This window comes from Dama dama, chromosome 19 (genome assembly GCF_033118175.1).
Source record: "Dama dama isolate Ldn47 chromosome 19, ASM3311817v1, whole genome shotgun sequence".
Taxonomy (NCBI): Eukaryota; Metazoa; Chordata; class Mammalia; order Artiodactyla; family Cervidae; genus Dama; species Dama dama.
In genome coordinates, this window is record NC_083699.1 from 9,164,635 (window position 1) to 9,189,853 (window position 25,219).

The window sequence follows — 25,219 nt, forward strand, 5'->3', positions numbered from 1 at the left end:
TAAAATCTTAATTGGGCATCAAAAAAACAGTGACTGCTATATAATTTAATTTGGATTCTCTCTCTCTGTGCAGCTTTCAAAATGTTTTTTAGTGTTATTTGGAGTTATGGAAGGATGATTCTGTAGAAAGACATAAGCTTAAAGTTAGACCTAAGCTCTCTCTAAAGTCGTATTGATAACTTCAAGCATGTAATCACTCAGTGCCTAGGTTTCCTTAAAATAAAGGTAATATGTCCTATTTATAGAGCAATGGGAAGATATTGTAAGAGAGAAAAATAATTAAAACCTTCAGCTTTGCTACTTACCAACAGTGTGACTTTGCATACAGATTCCTTATCCTCAATTACTATAGTTCTAAAGTGGGCTTCCCTGTTGGCTCAGACGGTAAAGAATCTGCCTGCAATGCAGGAGACCTGAGTTCGATCCCTGGATTAGGACGATCCCCTGGAGGAAGGCATGGCAACCCTCTCCAGTATTCTTGGCTGGAGAATCCCCACGGACAGAGGAACCTGGCGGGCTACAGTCCATGGGGTTGCAAAGAGTCGGACATGACTGGGCGACCAAGCACAAAAAGTGGGGACAAAAATATTGTTGCCATACTTCAGACCTAAAGTTTGAAGCAAATGCATGAGGTAAGCGCTTGGTGCCTAACACATGTCAAACACTGACTTTTTATTGTTATTATGACATACGCATCTTTGGCTGAACCTTAATTAAAATCCTATAGTTTATATTTTACCTATAAACTTGACAGTGAGTTTCTCTGTGAATCTGATAGCAAATGGATTCCAGGTTAACTGTGTATAGCTTGTGTCTGTGTATATGAGGGTATGGAGCCTATGGGGGTGTGGTTGTGCGTGTGTGTTTGTGCCTCTGCATTCAAGGTAAACTGGTCCCATGGTACAGTGGTAAAGAATCTGCCTGCCGATGCAGGAGGTGTGCCATACGCAGAATTCAATCCCTGGGTCGGGAAGATCCCCCGAAGGAGGAAATGGCAACCCACTCCAGTATCCTTGCCTGGACAGAGTCTGGCGGGCTACAGTGCATGGGGTCACAAAGAGTTAGACCTGGCTGAGCACACAGGCATCTTGTATATGAAATATAATTTTAAACTAATTACTCTTCAACACAAAAAGTAAATCTCCTTTCCTGGGAGTTTCAACTCTACAGAGAAAATTCACTATCTTGAAAGTTTCTTCAAATCTGCCTGTGTAAATCCACAATTTCTGAACAGTGGTATACATGTGGCTTTTGGCGCTGACCAGTTGGACTAGTGCAAGACTTGACTTTGGCTTAGCTTGAACTTACCCAGTGGTTGACAGGGAGTGTTTGACTAAATGATTAACTAGCAGTTCTTATTACATCCTGATTATATCTAGCGTCAGGTATACCCTCACCTGCTTCCCCCCAGCCTTTCTTTAACCAAGGTATCAGAAAAGCCATTTGAAACAGGGATTTCATTTAAAAGGGAGGGTTGAATTTTGCAAGAATCTGAACATTTATAATGAAAACTGTTTGGTTTTATTAGCATTAGTCTGTGTGCTTGCTAATGTTCAGTCATTTTCTCTTTACAAATGGTCCCCCAGGTTCTAGTTTCTACATTGCTGCCTTCTGAATGGAGTCCTTTGTGACCCATTGTAATTACATTGCATTTTCCTTGTGTTCTTTCAAAACGTTCTGACTTCGCCTTAATTTTGGTTGGGAGATGGTGGGAGGAGGGTGGCAGCAGGGGAATGAGGTCAGCAGTACTTTCAGAATGTTGTCAAAGGAGATTTCTAAATTGTCAAAAACTGCCTGGTAAGTAATAGCGAGCTTTGTGGTTTGTTGTTGTTTACTTGCTTAGTCGTGTCCGACTATGCAACCCTTTGGACTGTAGCCCGCCAGGCTCCTCTGTCCGTGGGATTTCCCAGGCAAGAATACTGCAGTGGGTTGCCATTTCCTTCTCCAGGGGATCTTCCCCACCCAGGGATGGGGCCCGCGTCTCTTGTGTCTCCTGCATTGACAGGTGGGTCCTTTACCACTGAGCCACCAGGGAAACCCGAGTACCAGGCTTCATATCTGTTAATGAAGCAGACAGGATAGGAGGTTGAGTCAGAAGTGAATGTCCTCTGGTCTTCACAGGAGTGTTTGCTCCTAGACGCCCGGCATTTCTCTGGTGTCTTCTGGACACTTCCAAAATGGTCATAGACCGGGCGGATGATTATAGTAATTTTGAACGTACCAAAATGAAATGTCGTGTGGTTGGGAGCAGAAAACCAAGGGCGTAGGCTGATTCAGAGAGAGAATAAGCTGAAAGCAGTTTTGCTCATAACAGCTTCCTTAAACCTGACTTAAGCAGGGAAAGAAGAGTCAATGAAGAAATTTTGCCACCAAGTCAGGAATGTTTCATTATGTTATAAATAAATAGATGCCTAGTCTATTTAAAATGTTCAACACTAAAACATATAGTGGTCAGGAGTTTTTAATAATACAATAGTAAGTGAGAAAGAAATGCTTTGAATCCATTTCCACTTAATATTGTTGCTTGTTTTGCACATTTTCCTGGATATTTTTTAAAAGCCTGAAAGAAAAAAATGGACAAAAGTGTAGTTGACCCTAATCATTTACAAATTTTCTATTTGCTGATTTGCCTACTGGCTAAAATTTATTTGTAACCTCCAAATCAGTCTTCACACTTTCGAGATCATTTATAGACTGATGAAAGATTTCTGTCACCGGCATATGTGTACCCTGCTGATGTCCAATGGGATTGTAAATGAGGGTCCTTCTCTTGGTCTTTTTACTGCCACATGTTTCACATTTTTTTATACTATTTGTTAATTATTTTATTGTTTAAAATGGTCCCCAGGCCTAGTGCTGAAGTGCTGTCTAGTGTTCCTAACTGCAAGAAGGCCGTGATGTGCCTTACAGAGAAAAGACATGTGATCCATAAGCTTCATTCAGGTATGAGTTGCAGTGCTGTTGGCTCTGACTTCAGTGTTAACAAATCAATGATATAGATATTAAATCAGAACTTAAACAGGAACACATAAAACGAGGTTATATATTGATCAGTTGATGAAAATGCTGTGTGATCAGAGGCTCATAGGAACCTAATGTTGTATTTTCCAAGGGTCAATGCCTCAGAAATTTTTTAAATTCACTTTTATTGGAGTATAGTTGCTTTACAATTTGTTAGTTTCTACTGTACTGCAAAGTGAATCCGCTATACATATACATATATCCCCTTTTTTCAGTTTCCTTCCCATTAAGGTCACCACAGAGCACTGAGTTCCCTGAGCTATACAGTATCAGTATTTGTTAATTCAGTGTTACTGTTGACTTTAGAGCAAATCCATCAAATAATAGAAATTCACCCTAATCATCAGTTGAGTTCGGTCGCTCAGTCATGTCCGACGCTTTGTGACCCCATGGACTGCAGCACGCCAGGCCTCCCTGTCCATCACCAACTCCCAGGGTTTACCCAAACTCATGTCCATCAAGTCGGTGATGCTATCCAACCATCTCATCCTCTGTCATCCCCTTCTCCTCCCACTTTCAATCTTTCCCAGCATGAGGGTCTTTTCCAATGAGTCAGTTCTTCACATCAGGTGGCCAAAGTATTGGAGTTTCAGCTTCAGCATCAGTCCTTCCAGTGAATATTCAGGGATGATTTCCTTTGTGATGGACTAATTGGAGTCCAAGGGACTCTCAAAAGTCTTCTCAAACACCACAGGTCAAAATCATCAATTCTTCAGTGCTCAGCTTCCTTTACAGTCCAGCTCTCACAAAGCTACGGAAAAACAATAGCTTTGACTAAGGGGACCTTTGTTGGCAAAGTAATGTCTCTGCTTTTTAATATGCTATCTAGGTTGGTCATAACTTTTCTTCCAAGAAGCAAGCGTCTTTTAATTTCATGGCCGCAGTCACCATCTGCAGTGATTTTGGAGCCCCAAAAATAAAGTCTGCCACTGTTTCCCCCATCTATTTGCCATGAAGTGATGGGACCAGATGCCATGGTCTTAGTTTTCTGAATGTTGAGCTTTATGCCAACTTTTTCGCTCTCCTCTTGACTTTCATTAAGAGGCTCTTTAGTTTTTCTTCACTTTCTGCCATAAGGGTGATTACATCTGCATATCTGAGGTTATTGGTATTTCTCCTGGTAATCCTGATTCTGGCTTATGCTTCCTCCAGCCCAGCATTTCTCATGATGTACTCTGCATATAAGTTAAATAAGCAGGGTGACAATATACAGCCTTGACGTACTCCTTTCCCTATTTGGAACCAGTCTACTTGGAACACTATTTGGAACAGTACAGTTCACGTACTGTTGAAGCCTGGCTTGGAGAATTTTGAGCATTACTTTACTAGCACGTAGGAACTGTGAACTTCCAGATGTTCAAGCTGGTTTTAGAAAAGGCAGAGGAACCAGAGATCATGTTGCCAACATCCACTGGATCATCGAAAAAGCGTTCCAGAAAAACATCTATTTCTGCTTTATTGACTATGCCAAAGCCTTTGTGTGGATCACAACAAACTCTGGAAAATTCTGAAGGAGATGGAAATACCAGACCACCTGACCTGCCTCTTGAGAAACCTGTATGCAGGCCAGGAAGCAACAGTTAGAACTGGACATGGAACAACAGACTGGTTCCAAATAGGAAAAGGAGTACGTCAAAGCTCTATATTGTCACCCTGCTTATTTAACTTATATGCAGAGTACATCATGAGAAATGCTGGGCTGGAAGAAACACAAGCTGGAATCAAGGTTGCCAGGAGAAATATCAATAACCTCAGGTATGTAGATGACACCACCCTTATGGCAGAAAGTGAAGAAGAACTAAAGAGCCTCTTGATAAAAGTGAAGGAGGAGAGTGAAAAAGTTGGCTTAAAGCTGAACATTCAGAAAATTAAGATCATGGCATCTGGTCTCATCACTTCATGGCAAATAAATGGGGAAACAGTGGAAACAGTGGCAGGCTTTATTTTTGGGGGTTCCAAAATCACTGCAGATGGTGACTGCATGAAATTAAAAGATGCCTGCTCCTTTGAAGAAAAACTATGACCAACCTAGACAGCATATTAAAAAGCAGAGGCATTATTTTGGCAACAAAGGTCCATCTAGTCAAGGCTATTGTTTTTCCAGTGGTCATGTATGGATGTGAGAGTTGGACTATAAAGAAAGCTGAGCACCGAAGAATTGATGCTTTTGACCTGTGGCATTGGAGGAGACTCTTGAGAGTCCCTTGGATTGCAAGGAGATCCTAAAGGATCCAGTCCATCCTAAAGGAGATCACTTCTGGGTGTTCATTGGAAGGACTGATGCTGAAGCTGAAACTCCAGTACTTTGGCCACCTGATGCAAAGAACTGACTCATTTGAAAAGACCCTGATGCTGGGAAAGATTGAAGGTGGGAGGAGAAGGGACGACAGAGGATGAGATGGTTGGACGGCATCACCGACTCAATGGACTTGAGTTTGGGTAAACCCTGGGAGTTGGTGATGGACAGGGAAGCCTGGCATGCTGCAGTCCATGGGGTCACAAAGAGTCGGACACAACTGAGCGACTGAACTGAACTGACTGAGATGAGTGCAATTGTGTGGTAGTTTGAGCATTCTTTGGCATTGCCTTTCTTTGGGATTGGAATGAAAACTGACCTTTTCTAGTCCTTTAGCCACTGTTGAGTTTTCCAAATTTGCTGGCATATTGAGTGCAGCACTTTCACAGCATCATCTTCCAGGATTTGAAATACTCAACTGGAATTCCATCACCTCCACTAGCTTTGTTTGTAGTGATGCTTCCTAAGGACCACTTGACTTATCATTCCAGGATGTCTGACTCTAGGGGAGTGATCATACCATCGTGATTATCTGGGTCATGAAGATCTTTTTTGTATAGTTCTTCTGTGTATTCTTTTCATCTCTTCTTAATATCTTCTGCTTCTGTTAGGTCTATACCATTTCTGTCCTTTATTGTGCCCATCATTGCATGAAATATTCCCTTGGTATCTCTAATTTTCTTGAAGAGATCTCTAGTCTTTCCCATTCTATTATTTTCCTCTATTTCTTTGCACTGATCACTGAGGAAGGCTTTCTTATCTCTACTTGCTATTCTTTGGAACTCTGCATTCGATTGGGTATATCTTTCTTTTCCTCCTTTGCCTTTAGCTTCTCTTCTTTTCACAGGTATTTGTAAGTCCTCCTCAGACAACCATTTTGCCTTTTTACATTTGTTTTCTTGGGGATGATTTGATCACTGCCTCCTGTACAATGTCACGAACCTCCATCCATAGTTCATCAGGCACTCTGTCCACCAGATCTAATCCCTTGAATCTACTTCTCGCTTCCACTATATAATCATAAGGGATTTGATTTGAATGGTTTAGTGGTTTTCCCTACTTTCTTCAGTTTAAGTCTGAACCCTATTTATAATTCCTGTTCATTCATTTGCACGGGAATGTATCAGTGATCTAAGTAAAGATAAACATTAAAGAAAATTAAACCCATAACAAAATGCCACAGCACAAAGCTTCTTGCTATCCAGTGGCAATCATTTATTTCAGATTTACATTATTTTCCTGAGAGTCTTCCTAGGAGCACTTGACACATGCAGAAGTCTCTTAAAATACACATACACATTCATACACACAGGACCAGACATCTGGCCTCTATGGAATGTACATGTATAAACTTAGAAATCTTTCTTTTGATAGTGCCCCAAATTCCATTTTCAGTCAGCAAACCATTGATGTTATTTGAAAGCGTGGTGTATAGATAAAAAAGGGGGATTCTAAGACATTGGAAGCCATTGGCATTCAAAGTCAGACCATGGATTGCCCCTTCTTGAGGTAGACCAGTAGCTGGTCTCCAGTGAAGCTAGAATTCCACAATGCCTAATCATGTCTGATAACTAGTGGAGTGGTTGTATCTTGGGTCTGTTTGCTGAAAGGGCCAGGGTCCTCCTGAGATAGAGAGCTTATCTCAGGAATAAAAAGTCAAGCTCAGCAAAAATGTCTGTTGAAGAAAGCCTTTCCCATCAGAGAAGTGATTCTGTATGCAGTCCAGTTTTTGCTATCGTGGCCCTCCTCCCAAACCAGGCCCACTGGTCCTTGTGCTTCTTGGGAGAGGAAGGCATGGAGAATAAAATCAAGAGAGCTTCTCACCTGGAGGGGCCATGAGCCCTCTTGGGACTCGGTCTAAGACAGTGACTGATGGAAGAGGGCGTGTTCCCTGCACCAGAGGTTGTGGATGAGATCCAGGAAAAGAGGTTGTGGAGGCAAAGCCAGTATAGTGGGGGCCTAAGGAGAGTAGGCTTGTGCAAAAGACACTTGTGTGATTCCCTGCCATACTGGGCCCGGAACTTGGAAAGGATCAGTGCACTTAGAAATATGGGTTGTCATGACATGAGCCCATTTCACACTTATAGGTTGGAAAGGCGAGAAGAAATAGGCCTGATCCATGGAAAGGCCAACCCACTCCAGTATTCTTCCCTTGAAAGTTTCATTGATCGCAGAGCCTGACAGGCTAGAGTCCATGGGTCAGTCGGGTCGCAAAGAGTTGGACACAGCTGAGCGCACACACACACATATCTAAGCATGGGACTGTCTTTACTTGCTGACACTGAGTTCTCTTGTTTTCATTTTCCATGTTTCTCTATTGTCTAATCTGATAGTTCTTCCCTTGGATGGGCATTAGAATCACTCAGGAAGCCTTAAAAGATGCTGGAACCACCTCAAAGGTTTTGACTGATCAGAGATCGATCCTTGGCATCTTTATATTTAAAAGGCTTCTAAGGTGATTCACATGGTTAACCAGAGTTGAAAGTTGTTGCTGTTAAATATATCACGGAAAATTTTCACTCTCCATCATCCTGCTCTATCTAGAGGAGGGTTAGGCAAGAACCCTGCTACGGGTCCACCTCAGGAAGGGCTCTGCTGGGTGTGCCTCTGTCTGCTCACTCCTCTGTGAAGAATTCATGTTTCTTTCCCTGTCCTCCCTGGCCCCTACAGACTCCAAATTCTGATGCCTTCTCCTTTCTTGGACTCTGCGCTAGTTTCTGGTGATAAGCTCAACATTGAGGGGAGGAGAGGAAGTGAAGAAGAGGGCAGGGCAAGGGGAGAATAAAGGGTAATTGGGAAGAAGTGGAGGGGGAGAGAGGGATGGAGCACTCTCACTTCATCTCACACACTCCGGCCATGGCCAGAGTGTGGAGGGGAGAGTGTGAGTGGGGAGCCACACACACCCAAGTGTAAGTTCTGGGTCTCCATCACTTACTAGCTCCTGGATCTTGGGGAAGCTACCTTTTTGGCTTGTTTTCTGTTTGGCTGTCCTGGGTCTTCCTTGTGGTGCTCAGGCTTTCTCTAGCTGTGGACCACAGGTTCTGCAGTGTGTGGGCTTCAGTAGTTGCAGTGTCTGAGCGCAGGCTTAGTTGCTTTGCAGCATGTGGGATCTTACTTCCTTGACCGGAGATCAAACCTGTGTCCCCTGCATTGGAAGGCAGATTCATAACCACTGGACTACCAGAGAAGTCCAGGAACTACTTGTCTTTTACAACTAAAAAGTGGGGAAGTTCAGGGATTCAAAACAAGTCTGATTTAAGAACCCTAAACATTTTCTCAGCTTATGTAGCATCTTCTAATCCATATGCATACCATAGACCCTGGTAATGAATACAGCAATTAATAATGTCCCAGATGGTAGTTGAGCTTGTTTTTAAATTCCTATGGTCAAATAAGTTGGGCAAATGTTACAAAAAGATTAGTTGGAGAAAAAAAAACGGTGTGCCATTTATTATCAGCCTAGAACACTCAAAATTGTCATTCGTGAGAAATAAGCTCATTATTAATAAAAGATTACTTTTCTTGTCTTTGTGTGACTATTTTCTTAAATTAAAAATAAACTCTTTTCTTATTGTAAAAGCAAAGCATGTGCATCTAATACAAATTGGAAAATAGAGATAAGCAAATAACACAAAATTAAACACTCTCATAATCCCTCTACCCGGATATAATTGCTGTAAAGACCTTTTAGACTTTCTCTGTTTTTATACAGATTTTCAAAAACTCATAATATACACTTTCTTTCACCTTTATAAACATCTGGTCAACAGCATTTCGTGTCAATACATTGGCATTTACTACATCATTCTTATGTCTGCTTATGAAGGTAAAATAATTTTGTTTGTTTTTAAAGCACATTTGTTTACTCAGAAGTCAGAAACCCACAGATTAGGAAACATCTGAAGAGCCCCAGGTGTGGCTTTGTGGAGAGGTTGAGTAATTCAAAACAAAGTGCAAAATATAAAAACAATTACAATCAGTTTGACAGTGGTGCGTCTGTTTCCTATGGCCCTCCTACCCATGAGTCTACCGCTGACTTCAAAGGAAAGCCCGCAGAGAGGAGGTCCAGAGGGTAAGGTGCAAAACGGGAATCAAAACCCACGATAAGAGATTAAAGGAAGGTTGATCAAAGCCCCAGCATGAAAGTGCTAGCCCATGACTTGCCTTGGCCCATGGCCCCGAAATATTCATCAGAACAGAACTTTCTTTGATGTGATTGGAAGCGCCTGTGCTCCGATGAGCTCTCTGGTCAAAGGGAAACTTTAAAAGTGGCACAGAAGGGGCTGGCAGAGGTGTGCTCGCTCTCTCTCTCTCTCTCTCTCCTGCACATACCTCACAAATTGCTTGAATGCTGCTTCTTTGGTTTGTTGTCCAGATGTAAGTGGTTTCACTGGGTATCAGGTGAGGACTTCAACCTAAGACGGGAAGGATCGTCCTTTTCGTTGTGGGAGGTGAGGCTGTGTGAACGTGGCATGTATCTGCACTCATGAATGTGGAACTTCAGCAACTGCTCCTCCTTTTCATTCAGGCTGGGTCAGTATGTGTTCGATGCCCTCCTAACGAGGAGTCTATGGCTCTTTGTGGTGTTAGGATAGAAGCCATCTATTTCCTCAGAGAATAGAAGAAAGTAGAAGTGCCTTCAAAATGGTGGTTGCCTTTACAACATTCAGCTTACATTTTTTAAAGTATGTTGAAAGACAAGAGTTGTATAAAATCACTAAAAAAATGTGTGCTGAGACTGTCTTTAGGTAGTAGTCCCTTCAGGTTCCAGTTTTCTGGCTTTTCACTTTACATAATAATCTTCTACTATTTAGGATCTTTATTTTTATTTCCCCTGTCATCATATCTTCATTTCCTTAAAAGTTTAAGAGATTTTCATTTTCTCTCTACCTTTTTAGGATCCATTTCTTAATCTTTACCTGAGGTTTTAAGTTAGAGTTTTTACTGACAAGTCTTGATCGAGCACAATGTTAGGCTCTGAGAGAAAGCTGGAAATTGTATCTCTGCCTTTACAGGAACCACAATCCAGGTGAAGAGGCAATGGGTTTTCCAACAGAAAAATGAATGTCAGCCAGTATGGGCTTTGTAGAGACAGTCCTTCATGAAGAAAAATGATTTGAACTGGGCCGTGAATGAGCCTGAAATTTCTGAATGTGAAAAAATAAAAAAGGATATTTTGACAAGGGTTGAGGCAACATAGTCAAAGTTACAGAAATGGAGAACCGTAAGATGTTTCATAGCATAAAATGAATACATTCATTTAATTGGGGCAGATGGCTCATGTAAGAAAGTGGTGAGAGAAGCTTCTCTAGGTATATTAAGGTTAGAATGTGCTATGAATCTGGATTTTATTATGAATGTGAGAGGATTGAATACTTTGTAGTGGAATATTGAATGCTTTGGAGTGGAAAACGGCATGCTGAAATGCTAGGATGGTGTGAATCCAGTTGACACACGGATGGATGGCATGGGGAGTGGCCTGGGGCCATACTTTGGTGAAAAGGCATGAATAGACCCTTAGAGAGGAAGGACCGAGAAAGAGTGGGAACAGTGGGAACTGCAAGTATTGACTTCAGTCAATTGACTCTGGAGGCTTTGAAATGAGAACTGGTCTGAGCTGCGGGAACTGGGGAAGGAGACGTGTAGGAGGAACAAGTAAAGGGACTCATTGATGATTCGGTAATGTCATCATACAAACTTAATGCATTTTACTGAACATTCCAGGTGACAGGGGTACAAAGAGGTTGAGTTCATCAACAGAATGGTTAGGAAGACTCAGCAGGTATTCATATAAGAAATTCAAAACAGCTTAATCTAGAGCATTTAAGACTGAGTGAGACAGTGACCTCCCAGGAGTTCAGAGAAAGAAATTTTCCCTATGGTTTGGAAGAGATGGGACAGAAGCTGAACCTTGAATAGTGGATTTAGAATTTGGAAGGAATGGGAGGATAAGTTAAAAGGGCCAAGTTTCTACTCAGCCATAAAAAAGGAACGAAATTGTGCCATTTGCAGAGACATGGGTAAACCCTGAGCATGTCATACAGTGGGAAGTAAGTCAGAAGGACGAAAAAAAAAAATCGTATATTAACACATGTATGTGGAATCTAGGAAAATGGTACAGATGGACCTATTTGCAAAGCAGAAATAAAGACACAAATGTACGGATACCAAGGTGAGGGAAGAGAAGGTGGGATGAACTGGGAGACTGGGATTGACATGTATATGCTACTATGTATAAAATAAATAACTGACAGGAACCTACTCTATGGCCCAGGGAACTCTACCCACGGCTCTGTGGTGACAAAGGGGGAATATATATTTATGTGCAGCTGATTCACTCTGCTGTGCAGGGAAACTAACACAACAGTGCAAAGGAACTGTACCCCAATAAAACTGTTATTTAAAAGCGGGGAGTGAGGAGGAGAGAAACAAAGATGCAGGGTAGAGAAGCACAGGAGTTTGCGGTGCATGCGGCAAAACCCACCTGGCCGAAGTACACTGTTTTTGTGAAAACCCAGAGAGGAGAAACGAGAGAAGGTAGAGACTTTTGATTAGCCAAGTTAAAGAGTTCGTAATTTAACCTGGGCAGTGTCAAGCCACTGACATTTTTGAGCAAGGGAGGAGCTAGAGCAAAAGGGTCTTTGGGGAAGTTTAACCTGTGAAAGATGTGCAACATATGTATAGAAGTAGAGAATAAGCGTTGAATGCAAGAGGAGCAGTTGGGTGACATCTAGTCAAAAGGGATGAGGATGTAAACTAGGTTGACATTGATTGTCTAGAGTATAAGAAAGAGGCAAAAGAGTTACTGATAGCCCAAGAGAGAGCATTAAATACAGAATTCTACTCAAGATTTCAAACCTGGGAGGCAGTGATAACAATTGTACTGAATGCCAAAGTACAAACATCCAGAGAAGACTGGTTTGGAGGCGATACAAAGAATGCTCAAACTACCGCACAATTGCACTCATCTCACATGCTATTAAAGTAATGCTTAAAATTCTCCAAGCCAGGCTTCAGCAATATGTGAACTGTGAACTTCCAGCTGTTCAAGCTGGTTTTAGAAAAAGCAGAGGAACCAGAGATCAAATTGCCAACATCCACTGGATCATCAAAAAAGCAAGAGAGTTCCAGAAAACTGTCTATTTCTGCTTTATGGACTATGCCAAAGCCTTTGACTGTGTGGATCACAATAAACCATGGAAAATTCTTCAAGAGATGGGCATACCATACCACCTGACCTGCCTCTTGAGAAACCTGTATGCAGGCCAGGAAGCAACAGTTAGAACTGGACATGGAACAACAGACTGGTTCCAGATAGGAAAAGGAGTACATCAAGGCTGTATATTGTCACCCTGCTTATTTAACTTATATGCAGAGTATATCATGAGAAACGCTGGGCTGGAGGAAGCACAAGCTCGAATCCAGTTTGCCAGGAGAAATATCAGTAACCTCAGATATGCAGATGACACCACCCTTATGGCAGAAAGTGAAGAAGAACTAAAGAGCGTCTTGATGAAAGTGAAAGAGGAGAGTGAAAAAGTTGGCTTAAAACTCAACATTCAGAAAACTAAGATCATGGCATCCGGTCCCATCACTTAATGGGAAATAGATGGGGAAACAGTGGAAACAGTGGCAGGCTTTATTTTTGGGGGTTCCAAAATCACTGCAGATGGTGATTGCAGCCATGAAATTAAAAGACGCTTATTCCTTGGAAGGAAAGTTATGGCCAACTTAGACAGCAAATTAAAAAGCAGAGACATTACTTTGCCAACAAAGGTCTGTGTAGTCAAGGCTATGGCTTTTCCAGTGGTCATGTAAGAATGTGAGAGTTGGACTGTGAAGAAAGCTGAGCACCAAAGAATTGATGTTTTTGAACTGTGGTGTTGGAGAAGACTCTTGAGAGTCCCTTGAACTGCAAGGAGATCCAACCAGTCCATCCTAAAGGAGATCAATCCTGGGTGTTCTTTGGAAGGATTGATGATGAAGCTGAAACTCCAGTACTTTGGCCACCTCATGTGAAGTGTTGACTCATTGGAAAAGACCCTGATGCTGGGAGGGATTGTGGGCAGGAGGAGAAGGGGATGACAGAGGATTAGATGGCTGGATGGCATCACCAACTTGATGGACATGAGTTAGGGTAAACTCCGGGAGTCGGTGATGGACAGGGAGGCCTGGCGTGCTGAGATTCATGGGGTTGCAAAGAGTCGGACATGACTGAGTGACTGAACTGAACTGAACAGAGGGTTTAGTCTTAAAGAGATGGAGACTAAGATGACAGCCAGGCAAATGTGTCCAGAAGTGGTCAGAAGTGGGGGCTCGAGGCTCAGCTGGCAGACAGATTTACCATTTCAAGCTGGAAAAATCCACACAGCTCAGCAGTTCTTTAAAAGTGTTTAATTAATTTATTTATTCAAAAGGCAAAGGATTTTCAAAAGCTCACTTGAGAACTTATACTCTCTTGATGCAGATGAATTCTCAATTGCTCTTTTGTTTTCCCTGCAGAACAGTTCAACTTGTATGAGAAAGAATGTGGGGAGGGCAGTGGTAGGGTTTTCTCACTATTCCAGATGTAGAAATTGTGAGCATAGCAGTCCTGTAGATAATATAATATTTTTCTCTTTGTACATCTTCTCTTTATATCCCTTTCTATTAACTGAGACACCTAGTATAGTCAAGTGTTTTGCACATTGTAAATAACAACAATCAACATTGGTTGATTTGTTTTTTCATCATAATTATCAAAGATAAAATCATGGATGAAAGAAAAACTACCAAGCTTACAGCTAATTTTATAATGACAGACTCTACATACACAAATGCAAATTGGATATCCAGTATGAATTGCAGTTTTGTAAGTAGACGCCAAGAGGTATTAACTGTAGCTTCAGATCTTTACTGAAACACTAAAATCTATTAACAATCCCAGATGCCTTAGAGCCTCAGAGATGTTCAAAGGTCACAGCACCTTGAAGAACAAAGTCAGCAGCCAAAGTTATCAGAGTGAAGGGTGACTCCAGGCCCAGGCCCAGAAACGGCTAAGGCAGGCCTGCATTCTTTCTTTCATCTGAGGTAGAAACTAGTGAGATGCTTGGTTATTTAAAGAAAGAGGTAAGATGCAGGATAGGAGGACCCAGACCTCTCAAGAATAAAACCAGCCATAATATTCATCATTCAAACTAAGTCCACAGTTCCACAAGTGAAAAGAAGAGCATCGGTTCAGTTGACTTGATCATAAAGAAGTAACGTGTCTCTTTTTTTCTCCCCGTCCAAACTACTTATGAAACAATCCCTTCACTTTATCTCATCCTTTCTCTGGTCTTTCAGCCGCTCGACTGATCCAGAACATGGATGCCTCTGTTGAGCCTTGTACAGACTTTTTCAAATATGCTTGCGGAGGCTGGTTGAAACGCAACGTCATTCCTGAGACCAGCTCTCGTTACAGTAACTTTGACATTTTAAGAGATGAATTAGAAGTCGTTTTGAAAGGTTAGTGAAGTTTAAGTCTATGTATCAAAGATTTCTGTCTTCATATATCCATTTTAAGGCCTTCCCAGGTGGCTCAGTGGTAGAGAATCTGTCTGCCAGTGAAGGAGATGTGGGTTCGAGCCCCTGGGTCAGGAAGATTCCCCTGAAGAAGGAAATGGCAACCCACTCCATTATCCTTGCCTGGGAAATCCCATGGACAGAAGAGCCTGGTGGGCCATAGTCTATGGGGTCACAAAAGAGTCAGATACAACTTAGCAACTAAATAACATCCATTTTCAAGATTTTACTTGGGAGTGTAAAAGCCATTACAGGGAATGTCACACAAAATTAAAAGTTGATAATCCCTCCAAGTTTTGTGGACCATTGCTGAGTCACTCTAAGGATGGAAGACACAAAAATGAATATGTTGGCATTTCAGCATTCCTGCTTTCATTTGCATGTAACATGATAAATGTTTTATTATCCATGAAAGTGGCATCTTTATGCATTTTACAGGAGAAATTAAACGATTGCCACTAAACAGGACATGCATGTCTTTCTACCCTGGCCCTGTGTTGAAGTTGCTGTAAGATATTACCAAGATTTGCCTTCTCAGACTAGGTAAATCTGTTCTAATCCAGATATAATCAAGACATCCTCCCTGGGAAGTTGAGGAAGTTGTGTCTAGTCCTTTGTTATCCTACATTCTGTGTTCTCGTTTAGAAGTTACATTGTAAAAATAAAAAAAATTTTTTTTTACTATTTTTTAATATCCAAGCAAGTAGAACATTTCATTTGGAGCATGAACAGTATGATCACACAAAAATAATTACCCTCCAACCATCAAGAAGATTATCATATTAAATTCCAAATTCCAAAAACAAATTTGTTTTCTTTTTAATCTCAATATCAGAAAAAGTAACTTCTGTACGGCAGAGCAGTATGTATCACTGTTCACCAGAAACTAATAATCTAGTCAAAAAGACTTTCATTTAAGTTGGCTAATCAAAGTAACTCCTCCTTCTACACCAGGAATAATGATCTGATAAGGAGTTTGGTTTTTCCCATAGGGTTTTGGAATGGGAGAGGTATGAACACATAAGCTTTTTTTTTTTTAACCAAACATATTGGAAAATGTTATTTAGAGCTGCACATGAGCGATTATACTGATGCATTTTACCAACACTCCATTTCAGATGTCCTTCAGGAACCCAAAACTGAAGATATAATAGCGGTGCAGAAAGCAAAAATGTTATATAGGTCTTGTATAAATGAAAGTAAGTGCTCTTTATTTTATATTATTTGGAGTATGCCAAAATATGCATAGACTTCATAATATATTTATATTCATTATTTCTAAAAGCTGCTATTGAGAGCCGAGGCGGAGAACCTCTACTCAGACTGTTGCCAGATATTTACGACTGGCCGGTGGCGCTGGACAACTGGGAGCAAAAATATGGTGAGACGGTCTTCCCTTTAAAAAAATTACGTCTGTGTAAAATCTGTTATTACTATACTATAGTATCATATTAATGCATTAAGCATCTAATGATAATACTTCACCTTTCATTTCTTCAGGTTCTTCTTGGACAGCTGAGAAATCTATTGCACAACTGAATTCTAAATATGGAAAAAAAGTCATTATTAATTTTTTTGTTGGCACTGATGATAAAAACTCTACGAATCATATAATTCATGTAAGTTTGTATGGCCAGCAGCCAGAGTTATCTTTAAATTGTGATAAAACATTCACATGCATTGTTGTTATTGATATTTAGAAATAAGGCTTGTTCTTATTTGAATTGTAGGAACAAAGTGGTAATAAATTCAAGGACAGATACCTGGATTTCCAATTTTGAAACTGTTTTCTTGATGCTGTGTGTTAGACATTCAACTGTCCTTTCTGCTATCTTTGTTTAGATAGCTCTCCCTTTATAAAAATAAATGATAAGAAATTAAAGACTTCAGGTCTCTCCTGTTTAGAAAAGGGGCTTCCCTGGTGGCTCAGTGGTAAAGAATTCACCTGCCAATGCAGGAGACTTGACTTTGATCCCTGGGGCAGGAAGATCCCCTGGAGGAGGGCATGGCAGCCCATTCCAGTATTCTTGGCTTGGAGAATCCCAGGGACAGAGGAGCCTGGTGGGCTACAGTCCATGGGGTCACAAAGAGTTGGACACAACTTAGTGACTAAACAACAATTTAGAAAAAGCACTTGATTTCTCTGTATGTTCATGCAAGGAGCATGGTCTAGTTTAAATATAGGTTGGAAATCAGAAATTCCTAATTGACTCCAAAAAGATCATAAAAATGGGATTTTGAACATAATTTGGTGCTTGCTACATCTGTACTTTTTTCCCCAGTTAAAGAAAGCAAAATGTCATTCTTCTTAAAGGGCCTTATTTGATTTTTTTTTTAGAGTATAAACTATTCATTTAGGTTAACCTAAGACATCTCCTAAGATGAGATTAGTACTTAATAAGTATGTTTAGAATGGAGTAAAACATTTACAGAGCTTTTCTTTAGTCTCCTGTAAAAGAAACTACCAAAAGTCACAGGTCACAGAAGCTTATGTATGGCACAGTTATATAAATCCTTATGGTCATTTTTATTAAAACCATGAAGACAATTGAACCTGACTCTTGTCTGCAGTGGACCCTTTCTGTCTTCCTGGAGTCTCTCCCTTGGCTGTGGAATGCCAGCCTCCTGCTTGATCACCCTATGAGGGCTGCTAAGGAGGCTCAGAAGGTTAGAGAAGGAACAGGGCCCCTCCTGTGGGGATGCCTTCTGGCTCTCTCCCCGCCAGTCTTCTGGGTTCTGTGTCTTTACACTGCTAGGATCCCCACTTCCGCCCACAAATGCTCTAGTTTACTTTACCCACTTACCGTGCAGCACGTAGGAGGGAATCTCACTGTTGGTCCTTTAATGGACCGGAACCTGGTGGTCCGGAGTCGACGATAAGAAAGTAAGAGAGAGAAAGAGGCCGATATCCCCTGGTTTAGGTGGAAAGCCAATAGAGCCCTGTTCTTAGGGGTCGCGCTGCTGCACGTGGGCACCGGGCGCCCTCTCGAGTGGGTGAAGGCGCAGTGCGCCTTCTCCAGAGGGGCTTAGAAGCCCGGGCAAGAAAGTGAGCTCAGCGGGCCTCCGCGCTCCAAGGAATTAGCCAGAAATAGAGAAATAGAGAGAGGAAGACAGAAAGAAAGAAAGACACAAAGTTCTGATGGAGCAAAGGTGTCTTAATCAACATGGCGTGGGCATATATACTGTAGTTATTCTCAGCAAAGATAAAGATTAAAATTCCAGACTTACAAAACATAAGATGATCCCTATCAAAGAGAGAGTTGCAAACTATCACCTTTTACCGTTTGGCTTGTAAAAAGGAAGAGGGTACTTATCACCTTAATGAGAAATGCCTGGATTCCTCAGCCCTGGGAAAGGTGTGCCTCTCCTCTTAATTCCTGAATATTCAGGAATCAATAAGGGCCAGAGGGTTCCTGATAGATCCAAAACAGCACACAGGAAGCCTCTTGTTAAGTGCTTCCTGACACTTAAAATGTTGCGAGGATGTCTAGGAGCTTTCGTGGGGGATCCAAGGTGGAGTGGACGTGCTGGAGCAGAGATGGGTTACCTCTTTCATACGCTCAGTTGGCAGCTGGGTCTGCTGACGTCCTGAGCGGGGCAGCTCTGAAGAGAACCGAAGAGGAGTCTCCTCTGTCCTGTTAGGGCGTGTGTGTGTGTGTAAGTTGCTCAGTCATGTCCGGCTCTTTGTCACCTCATGGACTATAGCCCACAAGGCTCCTCTTCCATAGGGATTCTCCAGGCAAAAATACTAACACATTCACTTCTCCGTGGAATCTTCCCGACCCAGGGATTGAACCCCCATCTCCTGCATTGCAGGCAGATTCTTTACCAACTGAGCTACCAAGGAAGCCCCCTCTTAGGGTAGAGAGTCTCAAAAAAATCTCTGGCAAGATTTCTACTAGCTTAGAATTTCTTGAGTCACCATAGAGGTTTTCTACCTTTTATTTGTTTTTTGGTTTTTTGGGTTTTTTTTTTTCCATTACAGTTAAGGGTAGGAGCAGAAGAAAACATCCAGCAAGGGAGTATATTAGAAGCTCAGGGACCTGAAATGTCCTATAAAAGTATAAAACTCCCCAGTCCTAGATTCTAATGTGTATTTGTTCATCTCTCCCATTGTTATACATTCAACTCCTTCCCCATATGGTTTTTGTGGGTTTAAGATTTCATTGGTTTCTCTCAAATATCTGTAGTATGATCTTCCAGATTGTCTCACCTACCCATCAGTTTAACACTGAGAAGTATTGTGGAAACCACTTCTTAATTGTATATTCACTCAGTGTTAGCTTGTTATATAGAGCAAGAACACTAAGATCGTGCTTACACATAGGTAGGCATGCTTATAATTTGTCAAACTGTTCTATATCAACTGAATATTTTCTTCTTTGTACGTTTTTTATAGATTGACCAACCTCAACTTGGCCTGCCTTCCAGAGACTACTATGAATGCACTGCAGCATATAAAGAGGTAAAAACAGAAACAAAAAACCAACAAAACTAAGCTACAGAATTTAAACTAAACCCTCTATCTTCTTCACTCAGGCAGATACTGAAAATCATACATAATAGTGAGCTTCCTTTGACTGACTGAGTATTCTCAACAGAACAAATGAAGAGCTTTTAAGAAACAAAGAAACTTGAAATTCCTTGTTTGTGTCTTGATTCTCAGTATTTAAGTCGTGTGGCCCATTTTTAAAAGCCAATTTTATTTACTTATTTATTTTTAACTTTTTATTTTATGTTGGAGTATAACCCATTAACAATGTTGTGATAGTTTCAGGTGAACAATAAAGGGGCTCAGCATACGAATGTTGTTCAGTCACTAAGCTCTGTCCTACCCTTTGTGAAAGCCCTGTCCTACGCTTTGTGACCCCATGAACTGCAACATACCCGGCTTCCCTGTCCCTCACTATCTCCCACAATTTGCTTAAACTCATGTCCATTGAGTCGATGATGCATTCCAACTATCTCATCCTCTGTCACACCCTTCTCGTGTCCTCAATCTTTCCCAGCATCAGGGTCTTTTCTAATGAGTCAGCTCTTCACATCAGGTAGCCGGAGTATTAGAGCTTCAACTTCAGCATCAGTCCGTCCAAGGAATATTCAGGGTTGATTTTCCTCAGGATTGACTGGTTTGATCTTGCTGTCCAAGGGACTCCTAAGAGTCTTCTCTAGTACCACAGTTGAAAAACATCAATTCTTTGGTGCTTAGCTTTCCTTATGGTCCAACTCTCACATCTGTACATGACTACTGGAAAAACCACAACTTTGACTATATGAACCTTTGTTGGCAAAATAATGTCTCTGCTTTTTAATACTCTGTCTAGGTTTGTCATAGCTTTTCTTCCAAGGAGCAAGCGTCTTTTAATTTCATGGCTGCTGTCACAGTGATTTTGGAGCCCAAGAAAATAAAATCTGTTGTGTTTCCACTTTTTTCCCTTCTGTTTCCCATGAAGTGATGGGACCAGATTCTATAATCTTCGGTTTTCTAATGTTGAGTTTTAAGCCAGTTTTTTTAACTCTCCTCTTTCACCATCATTAAGAGGCTCTTTAGTTCTTCACTTTCTGCCGTTAAAGTGGTGTCATCTGCATATCTGAGGGTGTTATCAACAACCATATCATGGTGTATCCATTCTCCCTGAAAAGCCAATTTTAAATGTCTTATTTTCTCTATAAATTTGAATGATTTAAAAAATGAACAGGTGAATCATGGTCTAGGTCAGTGCCAGTGAAGACTGGGGAATGGTCCAGTAAGTACATACACTGTACTCAGCACCATTCTTCTAGAGCCTTCCTATTTGACTTTCAGAGGGCTATCCGCATGGGGCACTGGGTTCAGACAAACCTTTGTGGCCACCTTCTGACTCTGTCCATCACACCCCACAACACCGCTTCTTATTGTCTCACAGCTTTGCCTTGCTCAAGCTGGTGTGGGTGTGCACTTGCCTGTTGATATAAAGGAACCACAGAAGATAAACTTAGCAGTGTAATGTATTAAGTATTTGGGGAAGGTTTTGGTTCCATAAATGTTTTCTTTCCTAATTTGAGGCTCAGAAGTAAGTTTAGTTACCTTTGATTCTAATGGGTCAGAGGTGGTGTGACTGGAATTACTTCTTAATTAAAATATTAGCTCTTTATGTTCATACTGAGTGTGCATTTTGCTGCATTATTGAGTTCAAAAGCCATGGAATAAATTCACTATAAAGTATCTTTATGAGTGGCTACACAGCATTGAAATGAAGAAAAACATAAATATAAAAGTCCACAATTAATGTCATAGACAATCAAATGGGTGTGGGATATTTGAGTTCTTGATAATGCAGGTATCGTGTGGGTTGCAGTTGTTGGCTTTACAAGCCGTCTAGCTGCTTCCTATTGCAGAGTTGAGGGTGATTGAAGAATTTTGGCTCATTATACTACATTTTCATTGGTAGTAACTGGAATGTTTGTCAAATTTAGGATTCTGTCCTAAAAACATACTAAATTTATCCAACCTTATAAAGATGTGTGAGGACTTCCCTGGTGACTCCGTGGCAAAAAATTTGCCTGCCAATCCAGGAGATTTCGGTTTAGTCCCTGGTCCAGGATGATCCCCTGGAGAAGGAAATGGCTGCCCACTCCGGTACTCTTGCCTGGGAAATCCTGTGGACAGAGGAGCCTGGCGGGCTCCAGTCCATGGGGACTCAAAAGAGTCAGACATGACTTGGCAACTAAACAACAACAAAAAGGATGCGTATTTTTTGTATTTTAACATTCCTGATATCAAGGTATACCTGGCAGTCAGTGTATACACATAATGTGATAAAGTTTCCTTTTGGCATTTTTTCTTTTGGAGAGGATCCTGTTGTTAAGGGGATGGTGTATTTGTGCATTTTGTATTCAATATTGCCTCATAATTAATAGAATGTCATAATTAATCTAGGTTATAGGTTTGAGTCATAGAGAGGCATTTTGTTTAACCTGTGGCTAATTTTTAAAAATTTTTATATTAGTTGCCAAGATTTTATAAAAATTGAAGATTTTACTTGAGAATCCAGATCTCCTGATAAATTAGCAGAATTGGAAACCCTAGACCTACATCCCCATGTGGTTGTGGGACAGAGTTTTTTTATGGTTGTTCCTTCAGATAGGGCCTTTGTTCTCCAGACTTGGGCAGTCCTCATCGAGATAATTCATTGATTTTTATTGACTTTGTGGTTCCTCTAGACATTTGAGTTTGTAAATTAGTTGGGGTCCTAACTAAATTGTGGTAAAAAAGAGACTGAAAAATACAAGCAAGCAAGCAAGCAAGAAGCTCATTTCTGTCTCCGGAGAGGTAGGAAGCTGTCTTCAAGGGAATGGCCAGGAGCACTGTTTTCTTTGACCTGTTGCTCTAATATCGACCTCCTCAAGTGTTTTATTTATAGTCTGTTTGGTCAAAGTTGGTTCACCAGTGCCCTGTTCACATTTCAGTTCATAAGAAAAAGAAAAGAGGTAGTGATAGACAAGCAATTTCTTGTTATGTAAGTGACACAGAAGTTGTATACCTTTCATTGCTTAGTATATTGTCATGTGGACACAGCTAAGTATCAGTGAGGCCGAGAAATGTAGTATTAAACAAGTGGCCATGTGTATGCCTTATTAAAATTTGGTTAATGGGAACAAGGTTCTATTACTGAAAAGAAGAGGAGCTCAGACCAAAGATATTTACATTTGGCAGTCTCTACTCATTGCATCCACTGGTTGGGAAAATACTTATAGTCAAACAATGGAGTGGAAATTAAATCTGGAATTAGTAATGTGATTAGAGTTCATGAGTGAGAAATCCAAGGCCCAAAGATTGTCAGTCTTTGTCAGAACCCTCACTCAAACAATAGTAGAACCAGAGACAGAACTTTAGTCCCTATCCTCTGTTCCTTCCATACATCATTCCAACTTCCTAAGAGTAGTATTTCATAGTAGCAGAGTTCTTTAAGTGAACAAATGATTTAGAAAACTCAGTAGCACTAGCACTTTCAGCTAGGAAGTTATTATTAGCTCAAATTAGGTGCCCTCCCCTGATCTGGATAAGAGAAGCAACACACAGCATGCTTCCATAACTATGGCTATAAGGTCACTGCACTCCTTCCTCCTAACCGCCGACCTCAGAATATGTCTCAGCCTAGTGCTCCAAGCTCCAAGCAACGTCCTTCCAGTTGCAAGGATGCATATAATATATGCATATAATATGGAATTCTTTTTTTTTTTATGAGATGAAATTCTGTCATCCTGAAAATGGGTAATTGCTAGAACATTTCTGTACAAATCCATTCTTTTGGAGCATTAGGGGGAGGGGGAAGAGTATATAACTATGGAGAAAATTCCAATTTTCTACCTATTTGCCTCATGATATTTGCTACTCTTTCCCAGTCATTACTACCTGTAATCCCTCACTTAGTTTCATCTGCATCCCCAGCCAGCTATCAAATAAAAGTTCATTCTCGTTTTTCCACTACTTTGCTATCTCTGAAAGAATTCAGTCCCTTCAAGTACTTTTTTTTTTTTTTTTTTTAGGGTTTTATCATTCATGGATAAAAAATGGTGAAAGGGATAGGACAACAAAATAACACTACTGGAGAATTTATAAAGCTAGAATAAATCTCAACATCATTGTACAAGTATAACAATGGTTTTCATTGGTTTTCTCACTTATATACTTTATTAATTCTTTCTAAAATGTGTTTATTTTTAATTGGTGGATAATTGCTTACAGTACTGTGTTGGTTTCTGACATATATAACATGAAACAGCCATAGGTATCCTTATGTTCCCTTCCTCTTGAGCCTCCCTCCCACCCCCAAGCCCATCCCACCCCTCTAGGTTGTTCACTTATATACTTTTATGTATGCTGTTTCCTTTGCCAGGATGACTACACACACACACACACACACACATGCACACGCCATCTGGCCAGCCATCCTGATTTTCTCCTAATCCCTATAGTCTAAGTTTGACTTTTACTTACTCGTGAAGGCCTTTCCTGGAGCTTTTGTCTAGATGAAGAACATATATGTTCTCATAGCATGCAGATTTCTATATACTCTTTTTATTTAGTGTCTATTGCGGAATCTATGGATGCATGGTTGAGAGGGAAGGTATCAGGGAAGCCAGGAAAGGTGCTTTATCTTTGACTAGAGAAGACTGGCTCCTTTGTCTGTCACTCTAGCCAGTGATTTTCACACTATGAAATGGCATCCAGGTTGCAGATATGTCTCAGGGGCTGGGGAAGAGGAAGCATTCTTTCTGATCAAAGGGACCCTAATTATAGATTTCCTTGATCAAATCATTACCTAAGGCCATTTCCCCCAGGTCTTTTTTGATCCCTCTTTCTAGGGAATCATCTTACAATTCTACAACCAGACTTCTTATGAGCAATGAAAATAGCACTTGTAGTTACAAGGAAGTCCATTCCACTACACTGAAGTATTTGGGGGCTTCTGATATCCTAGGAATGGAATTTTTGTGTTCTAATATTTGTTTGGCATTCAAAATAGTAAAATGTGCCATTATACCACTAAGTGATGAAAATAGGTAATGCATTTTTTTCAAGAACTATGTCTAACCTCCTTCCTTAAAACAAAACCTATTTTTCTCTGGTTAAAACAAAAACAAAAAACTCGCTGCTTTTCAAACTCGTGTGCTTTTATTTAGAAATTTTGAATGTTATATTTTGAGAAATGCATATTGTATCCTCTGGTTATTGTTCTGAACTTAAATACCTCAGTTCCTTTTTGTTTTCTGTACTTTCCCTCCTAAAGAGGGAATAGGCCTTAAAGACAATAGCAACTCAAGGAAATATATTCTTGTATTTTTTACATGATAGTATCATATATTTTCTCATTATATTTACTTATGCACAGACTTTAAAAGCTAAATGGGACATTAAAGGATTTATTTCAACCCCTCATTTTAGAAATAAGAAAATAGAGACCCAATTAAGTAAAATGATTTGCTCAAGTCGTGAATTAGAAGATCCATGTGTCAGGAACATTAATTATATGCAATAGAAACCTACTCTAACTTAAATTCTGTAAAAAACGTTTTCTTTTTGTTTGCCACACTGTAAAGTTCCAGGGATGAATCAAGCATGATTGGTTCCAGGGGTACAATTGAATCATCTTAACTCTTTTTCCCATTCTCAAGGCTCTACTTTCTGCTGTGTTGGAGTCCTTTTCTAGCAGACTATCTCTGTTGCAGCATCAACGATGATCCCTGAAAGCTTTGCAATCTAGAGAAAAGAAATCCCATCTCTGTTATGGTCTATCGATTTCTGAGGAAAGGGCTCTGATCCTAACTGGGCCACCTGCCCTTCTCTTGCCCAAGCACTGTATCCAGGGAACCAGG

The 25,219-nt window shown here is 40.7% G+C and overlaps 1 protein-coding gene across 4 annotated transcripts in view; it reads left to right on the forward strand.

Moving 5' to 3' along the window:
- Nucleotides 1-25,219, forward strand: part of MME (membrane metalloendopeptidase) — a 107,030-nt gene that overhangs the window by 24,455 nt on the left and 57,356 nt on the right. For all 4 annotated transcript variants that reach the window (XM_061168173.1, XM_061168175.1, XM_061168174.1 and 1 more), the window contains exons 4-8: nucleotides 14,642-14,803; nucleotides 15,979-16,059; nucleotides 16,146-16,241; nucleotides 16,361-16,479; nucleotides 19,260-19,325. In XM_061168173.1, the coding sequence (XP_061024156.1) occupies nucleotides 14,642-14,803; nucleotides 15,979-16,059; nucleotides 16,146-16,241; nucleotides 16,361-16,479; nucleotides 19,260-19,325 (524 nt within the window). The remainder of the gene's footprint in view (nucleotides 1-14,641; nucleotides 14,804-15,978; nucleotides 16,060-16,145; nucleotides 16,242-16,360; nucleotides 16,480-19,259; nucleotides 19,326-25,219) is intronic.